Genomic DNA, 12,811 nt, shown 5'->3' on the forward strand with positions numbered 1-12,811 from the left:
ATTACACGCCATAAAGTGCGTATTACACGCGAAAACTGCGTACCATATTTACGCTAAAACTCGTTTTGGCGTATAAATGATATGAGATATTATCATTCGTGCTATAGATACGCACTTTCATGAGATCGGTCTCGGTTGACTGTGCACATGATGTGAGAATCGGTTCTGAGGTTCAGGTTATCACTAGATCCACACACTCCACACAGAACTCGCGTCATTTATAAATGTTTATCCACTTCAAAACAAATAAATTACTCTTCAAAATACTGCTTTAGCATACCTGCATGTTTGTGCTATTGAACACAGACCAGCTTACAACTTCACGATACATCAATAAATCATATACTAATCAATTACTAATGGTTCGTTTATCATTTGTTAATGATTAACCATTGTTTATTGAGATAATGATATTAAAACAATGTTGACATTTATAAGTTATTAATAATGTATCAACTAATGACTTAATAACCATCTACTAATGATCTGTTTGATTTACTTAATCATTTAAAATCTTTTAAGATGACTTACAACACATTTGTAAATCGATAACATACCACTTATAAATAATTTATGAACGTAGTCATTTTGTAAATGATCAGCTCATCATTAACTAATAATTTATAAATGACTTATAACTGAATTAACAAAACATTCATAAAATGTTAGCTCACCGCTTATTACTCATGTTAGGGGTTCACAGTTTAGGACCCAAGGACCAGATGTTTGAAAGAAGACCCAGAGTCAGAATTATAAAAAAAATTAAGAAAAGTTTTACTGAAGATAGTATGCAGTTTCATCAGCAGAAGTTCAGCTTCAAGACTCACACAGGAGTTCGTAGGCCGCCCCGCTTACAGTTACAAAGATCACAGCAGTTATACCATTTCCAAGGTCTAAGCTACGATATTGCTTACAGGTTGAATGATTCTCACTGGCTAAGAAATAGATAAACATAGTAATTTTCCACACATATACAGATAGACTGAAGCATATCTCCATAGATTATGCAGCTGACACTTGGACCCTGAAGTCAGGCACGTTGTGACCTTCCAGGTCGCAGATTTGGGTTGCTGGGTGTCAGCATGTCTCGAACAACAACTCAGTTGATCTCCAACAATGCCAGTGGTTCCTTAACCTGTAACCAAGAAGACTAACACACACACCAACACACAGCTTTTTCAAGGTTAGATTTGGCCAGACTATAAACAGGAGAGTCCTCTCAAAACATCAAGATAATGCGTTCTTTCTCAAGGAGAGCTACACTTTAGTCTAAGTAAGGCTTTAACAAAGAAATGGTCCCTTAAACTATTGGCTTCAATGACCCCTATTGCGTTGGTTTTAACATGTTGAAGACCTTTCTCAAACACAAAACATTTCCCTCTTTAATTTCTTGAAGCCGGGCTAAATAAGCAAGCACTGCTACTGCATTCAGATATCAAATCCTGACATTAAAGAATACATGAAAAGAATATTTCAGTGATCACACTGGTAACTTCTATAATAAAGTAAAATCTCCAGAGAAGTCATTCAACTCATTTGATATTTAGAAGGAAAAATATTGATTAATACCTTGATTATAATCAATCATTACATATACATTGAAGCAGCAGTGGATTCCAATCCACCCCCTTCACTCAATTATGAACGAATAGTCATGTTTTGTTAATAAGTTCATCATTAACTCATAATTTACAAATGACTTATAACTGAATTAACAAAACAATCAATACATTTTAGCATATCATTTATTAATCATTTATGAACGTTTATTCATGTTTTGTAAATGATTAGTTCATCACTAATAACTACAAGTGACTTATAACTGAACGTTATTAAGATATTAATCATGGGAGAGTCTGCAGTGACTGTTAACTTTCTTTAAATCTCTTTAGTTAAACATAGTAATAACACTCAAGCTGAAGGTACAATTCATTGCTCACAGTTGTGGACAGAGAAAAAACAAATGTTGTGTTTTTTTTGGCACACAAGTATATTTAGGTTATTTCCTGTTTGTGTCAGAGCTCCAGTGATGTCTGTGTTCCAGATCATGTCCTTCATCATCATCATCTTCAGCTCTGTGTTTCTACACACTCACTCAGGTTGGTCCATATTACACTCGTATTTATTTTTTATTTTAAACAATCACATTCAGCAGAACCACAACTGATATGATACACAAGAGATTAAATGCAGGCATGTGATTGGCAAAGGACAAGAAAATGTATCGAGCAAAGACCCTTAAAGCATCTGACTGGAGAAGACTTTAAATACAGGGCACAAGTCATATGTCAATTCATTTTATGGTGCTGTGTTGTCCTTTTTGGAGCTCAACTTTCCTATATCAGTGTACTGTTTTGTTGTAAGCAAGAGCAGTATGAAAATAATCTTTAAAATCTTTATTTTAAGAAAATATAAATATTTGACCTCTCTAAGCTTTAAATTATAATGCTCTAATGTGTTTTTATGTTTCAGCTGATTATGATATCTACTCTGCAGAGATGCCTGAGACAGTAACAGCTCTGACAGGCTCTTGTGTGCAGATTCCTTGTACATTCACCATCTCCAATTTTGAGGACAAACGTATCAAGACAAAATCTATGAATGGGATCTGGCTAAAATATTCACCACAGTTTGCTTATAACGATGGTTTCATAGCTTTTAATAGCAGCAAAAACATCATAAGAGGATTTAGTGACATACAGATGACTGGAAATCTCAGTGAGAGGAACTGCACAACTGTCTTCTATAACATCATGATGAATCATTCAGATCTTTACTACTTCAGACTGGAAATGGAGCCAGATGTGTTCAGAGCAACGTTTAATACAGAATATTCAGGAAAAACTGTGAGGATCACTGTCAAAGGTAAACGTCATCTCTATTGTCTTTAACATACAGGTTCTTATGCTTTCCTTCACTTGTAAGTCACTTGATACACTTAATAAATAAATACATTTAAATGTAAATATTATTTACATAATTAACTTACATCACTAAGAACAGCTTCTTAATGATGAGCTACAATAATTTATGTCTGTAGATTCACCACAACCTCCTGAACTGAAACCCACTGATCTGAAAGAAGTGATGGAGAACACAACAGTCAGTCTGAGCTGCTCTGCTGAAGCCCCCTGCCCCAAACAACCTCCTACAATATCCTGGTCCAACATCCCTGAATCTGCCCACATTACAACACAGTTACAGGAGAAACCTAATAAAACTCAGTCAGTGTTTTCAAACATGACCTTCAAAGCTTCATACATGGATCACAGAAAGAACATCTCCTGCACTGCTACATATCCAAGAAAAACATCTGAAGACTCAACTGTGGAGACCACCGTGATGCTACAAGTCCTGTGTAAGAGATTAGACTGCTTACTTCCTTTAACATATCCCTGTGCGTGCTTAAATGCACAAAGTGCTGCTTAAACAGAATTTGGTTTTTAGATTCCTAAAATGTCTAATGCACAGGTGTTTTACTGCTTTTCCTATTTATATGCTTGTGTTTCTGTTAAAGTTTCTCCAAAAGAAACTTGCATCACCGTTGATCCATCTGCTTCAGTCTCTGTTAACACTAATGTGACTTTGACCTGCAAAAGCAAAGCCAGTCCATCAAGAGAAATGAACTACATCTGGTACAAACATGGACAGGAGATTCCAATAGCTCAGGGAAAGCAGATTACCTTCACTGGAACTCATAATAATGCAGGATGGTATTCCTGCACTGCACAGAATAAACTTGGAAAACAGTCATCAGCAGAGATCCAGCTCACAGTTGAAGGTGAGTTCTCTTACGAGAGGTCTCTCGTACTTGCGTAAGAATATCTTACGCTAGGGGAAAACCTCTTTTCCTCGAGATATTGAAGCCAAAAATTATCCTTAATTTTGCAATAATGTAAAACGCATTGCAGCAGCATGCAGACATGGGCGAGACAGCTCGCGCGCCCATTGGCTGCTCTGCGGCAACTGCACCAGCCTATCGATAGAGGCTCCTCATGACGTCAGAACCAATGAGGGCGCTTCGCGCCCAATACGTCATGTCCCGCCGAAATCGGGTGGGGCCAGGGCTATAAATACGGCCCAGAGAGGCTGGTTTGGTCAGTTTTTTATCTCTTCAGCGGGCTCACGCATCGCTGGATCCTGAGAGGAAGCCGCGCCGTCTGATTACAAGCACCCAGCGGGATTACTCTGCATCTGAAGCTGCCGGTCGACAACTCGCCGCCTTCAGTCGCCGTTCCTGCTGACGCTTTCCGGCGTACATATCCTTTTCTCTGTTGTGTTTTGTGTATGTGTGTGTGTTCGCCGCCGCGACACACACTCTCATTGCACTAAAAGAGCCGGACGTCTTTTTCAAGACGCCCCTTTCCCCCCCAACCCGCAAAGCTCGCCGGTGCGCCCGCTTGCCTTGCCTGCTTGGAGGATGATACCTGCTCTCCCTCTGTTCGAGCCGCGCAAACCGCGCCGTTCACAGGGGATGTCAGGAGCGGACGGTCACGGGGCTAGCTTTCTCTCTCCCTCTGTTCGAGCCGCGCAAAATGCGCCGTTCACAGGGGAGGCTGGAAGCGGACGGTCGGGGTTAGTTTTTCTTTACGTACAAGAAAGCTACCCTGCCTCTGCGCCCCATTCACGCGTCAATCATGACGCTCTTATATGCTCGTGCATCTGAAAGCCTTTGTGTTCCCCCCTGTGGCTCAGTGGCGGAATTTTTGGTTTTTCACACGAGAGACCGGGGTTCGAATCTCGGTCTGACGGCAGATTAATTATGCCTCCAATGCTTCGCTCTGTCAGTTCCCTGAAAGGCGACTGCAGATGTGCATTTTGCAGCCAACGAGCGCCTTGTACAACCCGCTCGCCTGCACCCAAACACCGTTTCTATGGTTCCCGTGCGTCACTGGCGAAAGGAGAAAAGAGCGTTAATGTCCCGCCGCGGCTGGGCTGAATTCTATTTCTCATACATTTCTCATTCCCCTCTGAAGTTTAGGGCGACTGGAAATGTCATACTGCAGTGAGCGAGCCTGTTGTAATGCACGCACGCCTGCAGACAAACGCCAGCATGTTGACGCTCTCTGTTTCTATGGCAACTTCTCGCTCGTTCAGTTCCAGTAAATGCGACTGTTCCAGTGTATTCTGCAGTAAACAAGTCGGCGACACAGCCCGCTTGCCTGCACACAAACGCCGCTTTACGGCTACCCAGATAAATCCCATAGAGTGTATTTTCTGGTGTTCCGGCCACGGCCGATGGTGTTATGAGTGTGGACGAAATGCCCACTGCCCAGTGCTCATTCCTACACAGAAACACAGGTTTCTCTGATAATACTCGCGCTATATAAATGCCTTTGTGTCTTCCCCTGTGGCCCAGTGGCAGATTCTCAGATTTTCACGCGAGAGACCCGTGTTTGATCCCGGGTCTACCGGCAAAAAAAAAAAAAAAAAAAAATAATATTTTTTTTGCCGTCAATGCTCGCTCTGTCAGTTCCCTGAAAAGGCGACTGCAGATGTGTATTTTTGCAGCCAACGAGCGCGTTGTACAACCCGCTCGCCTGCACCCAAGCACCGTTTCTATGGTTTCCGTGCCACTACCTCCATTCTCACACATTTCTCTGGAAATGTCAATATTGCAGTGGACGAGCCTACTGTAATACACGCACACCTGCAAACAAACGCCAGCATGTTGACGCTCTCTGTTTCTATGGCAACTTCTCGCTCGTTCAGTTCCAGTAAATGCGACTGTTCCAGTGTATTCTGCAGTAAACAAGTCGGCGACACAGCCCGCTTGCCTGCTCACAAACGCCGCTTTACGGCTACCCAGATAAATCCCATAGAGTGTATTTCCTGGTGTTCCGGCCACGGCCGATGGTGTTATGAGTGTAGACGAAATGCCAACTGCCCAGTGCTCATTCCTACACAGGAACACAGCCCGTCGCACAGGGCTCGCGCACATGAAATCGACCCAGATCGATTGCGCATTAAATGTGGTAAATGTGCCCACTGCCCAGTGCCCACAAACACTACGTTCTGCATGTCTCAAGGTTTCTGCAAAACGAAACCAACATGCATTCGCTCTGCTCAGGCAGACAATGCTCTCAGTGTTGTAAATGTGCCCGCTATCCCACGCCCACATTCACACATAGACATGACAGGTCTTACGGGACTCGCCCAGCCCTCCCCCTCTCGGTTGACCACCGCAGAGGAGTCGAGCGCGGGCAATCTGCCCGCTGTTATCAGCGCGGCCCCTGCCTCAAATGTCATAAGCGCGACGCTTATGTTGCAGCACACTGAAGCCCCTCTGTCGCTGAGCGACCAGAGCGCGCTTCGCATTCAACCCCTAGCCATTCGTGCAAACGCATGGGCAAGGCTACCCGGGGTTTCGAAGTGGGTGCTAGACATTATAGAAAGAGGCTATTCGCTACAGTTCGGTCGACGGCCGCAACGCAGAGCGGCGCGAATCGATACTACGGTGAAAAAGGAAGTAGCACACCTACTTCGGGCCGAAATAGCGAAGTTACTGAGCAAAGGGGCTATAGAACCCCTATCACAAGCTCAGAGCGAAGGGGGCATGTACAGCAGATATTTTCTGGTACCCAAAAAAGACGGGGGTCTCAGACCCATTTTTAGATCTAAGACGACTAAACAAAGCACTTCTGAAACGACGGTTCAGAATGCTCACGACCAAGAAAATCCTCTCGCAAATTTGCCAAGGGGACTAGTTCATGTCGTTAGATCTGAAAGACGCTTATTTTCAAATACAAATAGCGTCACGTCACAGGCGAATTTTGAGATTCGCCTTCGAGGGCCAGGCATATCAGTACACAGTCCTGCCATTTGGCCTATCCCTGGCACCTCGCGTATTCACGATGTGCATGGATGCAGCGCTCGCACCCCTCAGGCTCCGAGGCATACGAGTGCTGAATTATTTGGACGATTGGCTGGTTTTAGCTCGATCACAGTCGGAGCTCATAGAACACAGGACCATATTACTCGATCACCTCGAGAATTTAGGTCTCACAGTCAATTGGACAAAGAGTTCACTGTCTCCCAGTCAGAAAATATCTTTTCTGGGCACAGATCTGGACTCGCTGTCTATGACAGCACAGCTGTCGCCGCAGCGCAGACTAAGTATTCAGCGCATGACAGAGATTTTTCGCCACGGCGCTTATTTAGTCCCGCTCAAAAAGCTTCAAAGGATGCTGGGTCTCATGGCTTCAGCATCCTCAGTGCTTCAGCTGGGTCTGCTTCGCATGTGCCCGCTGCAGTATAGGTTGAAAGCGCGCGCCGCGCAGAGCTTGGACCTCCGGTCTCGCGCGCCTCAAGGTCGATCAGAAATGCGTCGCAGCTCTGAAACCTTGGACAGTGACCGACTGGTACCGGTCAGGTGTAAGCCTGGGGACTTCCTCGAGTGTGAAGGTGGTGTCTACGGACGCCTCAACCTCGGGATGGGGAGCGCTGCTCGAGGGCAGACCGTTATTTGGCCAGTGGTCAGAACGGGAAAAGCTTCTGCATATAAACTGCCTGGAAATGATGGCAGTCGACAACGCGCTGATGCGCTTTTGTCCTCAGATAAAAAGACACCACGTCTTGGTCCGTTCGGACAACATGTCAGTGGTGGCTTATATAAATCACCAAGGAGGTATCAGATCCAGAATCCTTCACAGGCTGACGGAACGCCTCCTGGTCTGGGCTCAGCACAATCTGCGCTCGCTCAGGGCAGCGCATGTGCCCGGCCATCTGAATGTGGGACCAGACAGACTGTCCAGAAACAATCTGCCGACAGGAGAATGGTCTTTACATCCACAGACAGTCAAAATGCTATGGAGGACATTTGGCAGAGCGGAAATAGACCTATTTGCGTCTCAAGAGAACGCTCATTGTCAGGAATTCTTCTCCAAGAGCAGGGATGCGCTGGCCCCGCTGCCCGCTCTATGCGTTTCCCCCTGTCACGCTCCTACCCCAGGTGTTAGAGCGAATCAGGGAGAGCGGATGCCCAGTGCTACTCGTCGCCCCATTTTGGACAAACCAAGTCTGGTTTCCAGTCCTGATGCAGCTGACGAGTACCGCCCCGTGGCCGATACCGGTGAGGAGGGATCTCCTCTCGCAGACGAACGGCTCGATCTGGCATCCTCGCCCGGAGCTTTGGTCCCTACATGTGTGGGCCATCAACGGGTACCTGTTAACCTCCCAGCGGGAGTGTTAAACACGATCACGCAGGCTAGAGCTCCATCTACGAGGCGGCTCTATTCCTCAAAATGGTCTGTGTTCACTAGCTGGTGTACAGCGAGTGGCACTTCACCCTCACGCTGTGGGGTGCCGGAGGTTCTCTCCTTTTTACAAGAGCTTCTGGATAAGGGCAGAACCCCATCCACGCTCAAAGTTTATGTGGCGGCCATAGCAGCGTTCGCTGAACCACCGCTTGGCCAGTCATTAGGAAGGAACGATCTGGTCATTCGCTTCCTTAGAGGAGCTAAGAGGCTGAACCCTCCCAGACCACCCTCAGTTCCCGTTTGGGACCTTTCCACGGTTCTGGAAGCCATGAAAGGTGCCCCATTCGAGCCAATACGGTCAATAGACCTGAAACTCTTGTCTTTCAAAACAGTGTTTCTTCTGGCTCTCGCTTCAGTGAAGCGCATAGGGGATTTGCAAGCGCTCTCAGTGAGCGCGACGTGTATGGAGTTTGGGCCGAATGACTCGAGAGTCATACTCAAACCAAAGCACGGATATGTTCCTAAATCCCTCAACACACCGTTTAGGGCACAGGTTATCTCCCTGTCGGCCCTGCCGGTATCTGAAGAGGAAGGGGATGCAGGCTTCCTTTGCCCGGTCAGGGCGTTAAGAGCCTATGTGTCTCGCTCATCTGTTTTCAGACAGACGGAGCAGCTCTTTGTTTTGTTCAGCGGACGTTCTAAGGGACTAGCTGCATCAAATCCAGATGGATAGTTGATGCTATAGCGCTAGCTTACACATCCAAGGGCCTGCAATGCCCGATAGGTGTCAAAGCGCACTCCACAAGAGGCATGGCCTCGTCGTGGGCTTGGTCCAGTGGGATTGCCTTGCAAGATATCTGTATGGCGGCAGGCTGGGCCTCCCCGTCTACATTTATAAGGTTTTATAACCTCGAGGTTCCCGCTTTGCAAGCTAGGTTGCTCTCGGTTTAATTTTTCAGTATTGCCCGCCCGATGCTATCGGCTCGGGATGCTGAAACTGCTAGAGCGTCGATCACTGATCGCCTATATACTTCTGTGGGCAATACGTTAGTCCCCCATATTTACCAGTCCAGGCTGAGTTCGCCCTGGCTGTGTGGAACACTTGATATAATATGCTCTTATCAGAGCTCAATGTTACAGGAATGATGCTATTCTAGCCCCTCTTCCCGGATTCTCTGTGAGTCCCTTGTGATTAAGCACTGTATGAGCCCCGGGCACCTGCCCTTGGGACGTTAGTGTTATGTCTCAAGCACGCACGGCGTTTTACATTGTGTTCCCCTAGCGTAAGATATTCTTACGCAAGTACAAGAGACCTCTCGTAAGAGAACGTACTCGGTTACTAACGTAACCTCGGTTCTCTCTAGAAGAGGGAACGAGTACTTGCGTATCTTGCCGTGCATGCGTCATGTTCTGATTCGCTTCAGCGATGAAAAAAACTGACCAAACCAGCCTCTCTGGGCCGTATTTATAGCCCTGGCCCCACCCGATTTCGGCGGGACATGACGTATTGGGCGCGAAGCGCCCTCATTGGTTCTGACGTCATGAGGAGCCTCTATCGATAGGCTGGTGCAGTTGCCGCAGAGCAGCCAATGGGCGCGCGAGCTGTCTCGCCCATGTCTGCATGCTGCTGCAATGCGTTTTACATTATTGCAAAATTAAGGATAATTTTTGGCTTCAATATCTCGAGGAAAAGAGGTTTTCCCCTAGCGTAAGATATTCTTACGCAAGTACTCGTTCCCTCTTCTAGAGAGAACCGAGGTTACGTTAGTAACCGAGTACGTTTACACAGTCTCATGTAAAGAACAAGGTCATTTACAGATTAAAGGCAATGAAGATTATATTGAAATACAACATTCTGGTGGAATTAAAAGTGTTTCACATCCAAGTAGGACAAGATGGACACTTTATGCCTCTGATTGCTGGTTGTGTGGGAGGAATTGTGGCAGTTCTCACGCTCTCTGCTCTTGGGTTTTGTGCAAGGTAAAAATATTCACTTTCATTCTGAATTAAACAGTAGTTGTATTCTTATTTTTTTCTAAACATCCGGTTTTAAGATGTACTCTGCATTTTTCTTGTGTTTAAGCATCAGTCAGTTAAAAACTGATTCACTTGTGTTTGACTTCATATATTGATCAAACAAACTATTAGAAAGCGCTTCAGTCGTGCACATGCAATATATTAATATTACATTATTCTTAATTTTAACTTCTCATCTACCAGGACATAGAAAATGGAAATTATTTTGTTTATTGTCAAGTGTATAATATTCAATGTCAATATTGAGGCAAATGTAAAGATATTATTTATAACCATCAAACATATGGTATTTTTCATAACATGTTTTTTTTCTGCTCTTCAGAAACGAGAGGTGATCCTTTTTTTACACGTATTAAGAATCTCAAGTAGTACTTATATGGGACCATGTGTCAAAATGATTAATGACTTTGACCTTTGACCTTTTGACAGGTTGAACTTCCGGTGACCTTTATGATTGATGGGTTGAACTTCCTTTATGAGGTCATGGGATTAACCTTTGCCCTATCGATCATGTGGTTTGACAGTTGCTTTTGCCCCGGTGACCTAGCTAGTCCTAAATCATAGTTTTGAAGGATAGTTTTGACCTATTTAAATAGAACAGATGTTTTGACGGCCGGTGTCATGTTATATGTGTCAGGCGTCCCCGGCATCGCCACCCACCCTCGCATTCCAGAGCAGCGGGCACTGACATCTGAAACGTGCTGTTCGATCACTGTGAAACTGTGAAGTGTATGTCACACAAAAACACATTCTATCCTTTATATTCTATCCTTTGTATAATTTATAGAATATAAATGATATGATCTAAAATAATTAAACTAAGCTTGAAAACATTCAGTTTTAAAAGTATATAAATATCTTATTGATCCAATTGTTTTAGATGAATATAAAATAATTATCTTACATAAAACATTCAATCCTTTATATTCAATCCTTTATATAATCTAAAAAACTAGAGTTGAAAAAATATTCTGTTCCTTAAAAGTGTAAATGAAATGGTTATAAAAAATATCTTGCTAAAGCGTATATAATGAAATGCTTATACAATATATCTTACTAAAATCTACTGAAACCAATTATTTTAGTTTTAGATAAAAGAATAAAAAATCACCTTACATGTTTGTAAGTCTTGTTGGTCTCTGACTCAGCGATCAAGATATCAGGTGCTGAATTTATTTCAAAGTATAATCCTTTAAAGTTTAAAAGATATCTTTTTAAAAAATGTTTTAAATTGAATACACTATTAAAAGTTGTAATAATGTTTTTAAATGATTAAAAGTGGTAAAACAAAAATACTTATTTCCTGAACGCCTCACCAGAGCACTCAGAGTGGTGCGCGCACGTGTCATCAGGGGCGCGTGTGCCTGTATCTATGTTCTCTTTCTGTGAGCTCTGACATCTGAAACAGGATTCCCCATCCACATTCCTGAGCACGGTGAAAGTGATAATAATGTTTTATATTTCACACAATAATATAAAATAAAATATCTTGCTAAAGTTGAAAAACATTCAGTTCTTTTTAAAATATAAAAATCTACTGAAACCAATTAATTCAGCTTTAGATAATCAAAAGATCAATAAAAATCATCTTACTTTATTTTAGAGAGTTGAATAAGCTCTTAACACATCATACCATGGATGTCCACAAAAAATGCAATGTATGAAACGGGTTCACGGAAATAAAAAATCATCTTACGTGTTTAGAAATCAGGGCCCTCTGGCCTCTACACCAGCGGGGCTCTAACTCACAGATCAGAATGCTTCTCAAAGTAAAAGCCAGAGCACATCGTATTCCAGAGAGCATCAAGGCACTGTGATTAAACAATGTCACAAAATTACAATCAGTTAAATGTTTAGAGAGTTAAACGAGTTTATGAATGGGTTCACAATATTGTTTTACACAACTTGTTTACTGAATTCATATAGTCATTCCTGAATGACCTCACACTGCCTCAAAACATAGGGAGCACGCATCTATGTATGTGTGTCAAAGCAGTAAAGGAGCCGCGCGCGTGTCTGTGTGTCTATGCGCGCGTCCTCTGCTTTCTGACATCCCCCTCCTTCTGCTCCTCCACATTCCATAGGTAACAGTGAAACTGTGAAGTGTATCTCACACCAACTAAAGTTGAAAAACATTCTGTTCTTTATAAGTATATAAATGAAATGGTTATAAAAATATCTACTGAAACCAATTGTTTTAGATAAACAAAAAGAATAAAATCCATCTTCCAATAACACATTCTATTCTTTAAAAGTATATAAATAATATAATATAAAATCACAGAGTGGTTCTCTCTCTCTCTCTCATTTAAAAGCATAACCTTAAAAGTTTAAATCAAATATTTAAAGTTTCAATACATCCATATCTTCTATTTATCTTTTAGAAGACTTATGTATGATATAAATGATTTTGTTTAACGGTGACCTAAAGTATAATTGTTATTAAACAATGTCTGTTCAAAAACTTTAGATTGTTGAAAAACTGTACTTAGTCGTCTTATATCTCATTTATATGAAAAGATTCAATCAGCATTTTTTTGTCCATGCGGGGGTTCCAATTTTTATGGCTTTCCATA

At 43.1% G+C, this 12,811-nt stretch overlaps 1 protein-coding gene across 1 annotated transcript; it reads left to right on the forward strand.

Annotated features, from left to right (window-relative positions):
- Positions 1 to 208: 208 nt before the first annotated feature.
- On the forward strand, positions 209 to 10,612 carry LOC309509910 (B-cell receptor CD22-like). The gene is made up of 6 exons (XM_082184903.1): positions 209 to 1,183; positions 1,279 to 2,099; positions 2,473 to 2,865; positions 3,041 to 3,358; positions 3,518 to 3,781; positions 10,088 to 10,612. Exons 2-6 carry the CDS (start codon positions 1,964 to 1,966, stop codon positions 10,180 to 10,182), a joined length of 1,206 nt encoding a protein of 401 aa, XP_082041029.1. The 5' UTR covers positions 209 to 1,183; positions 1,279 to 1,963; the 3' UTR covers positions 10,183 to 10,612.
- The last annotated feature ends 2,199 nt before the right edge of the window (positions 10,613 to 12,811 follow it).

The sequence above is a fragment of the Leuciscus leuciscus genome, assembly GCF_965113295.1.
Source record: "Leuciscus leuciscus genome assembly, chromosome: 11".
Taxonomy (NCBI): domain Eukaryota; kingdom Metazoa; phylum Chordata; class Actinopteri; order Cypriniformes; family Leuciscidae; genus Leuciscus; species Leuciscus leuciscus.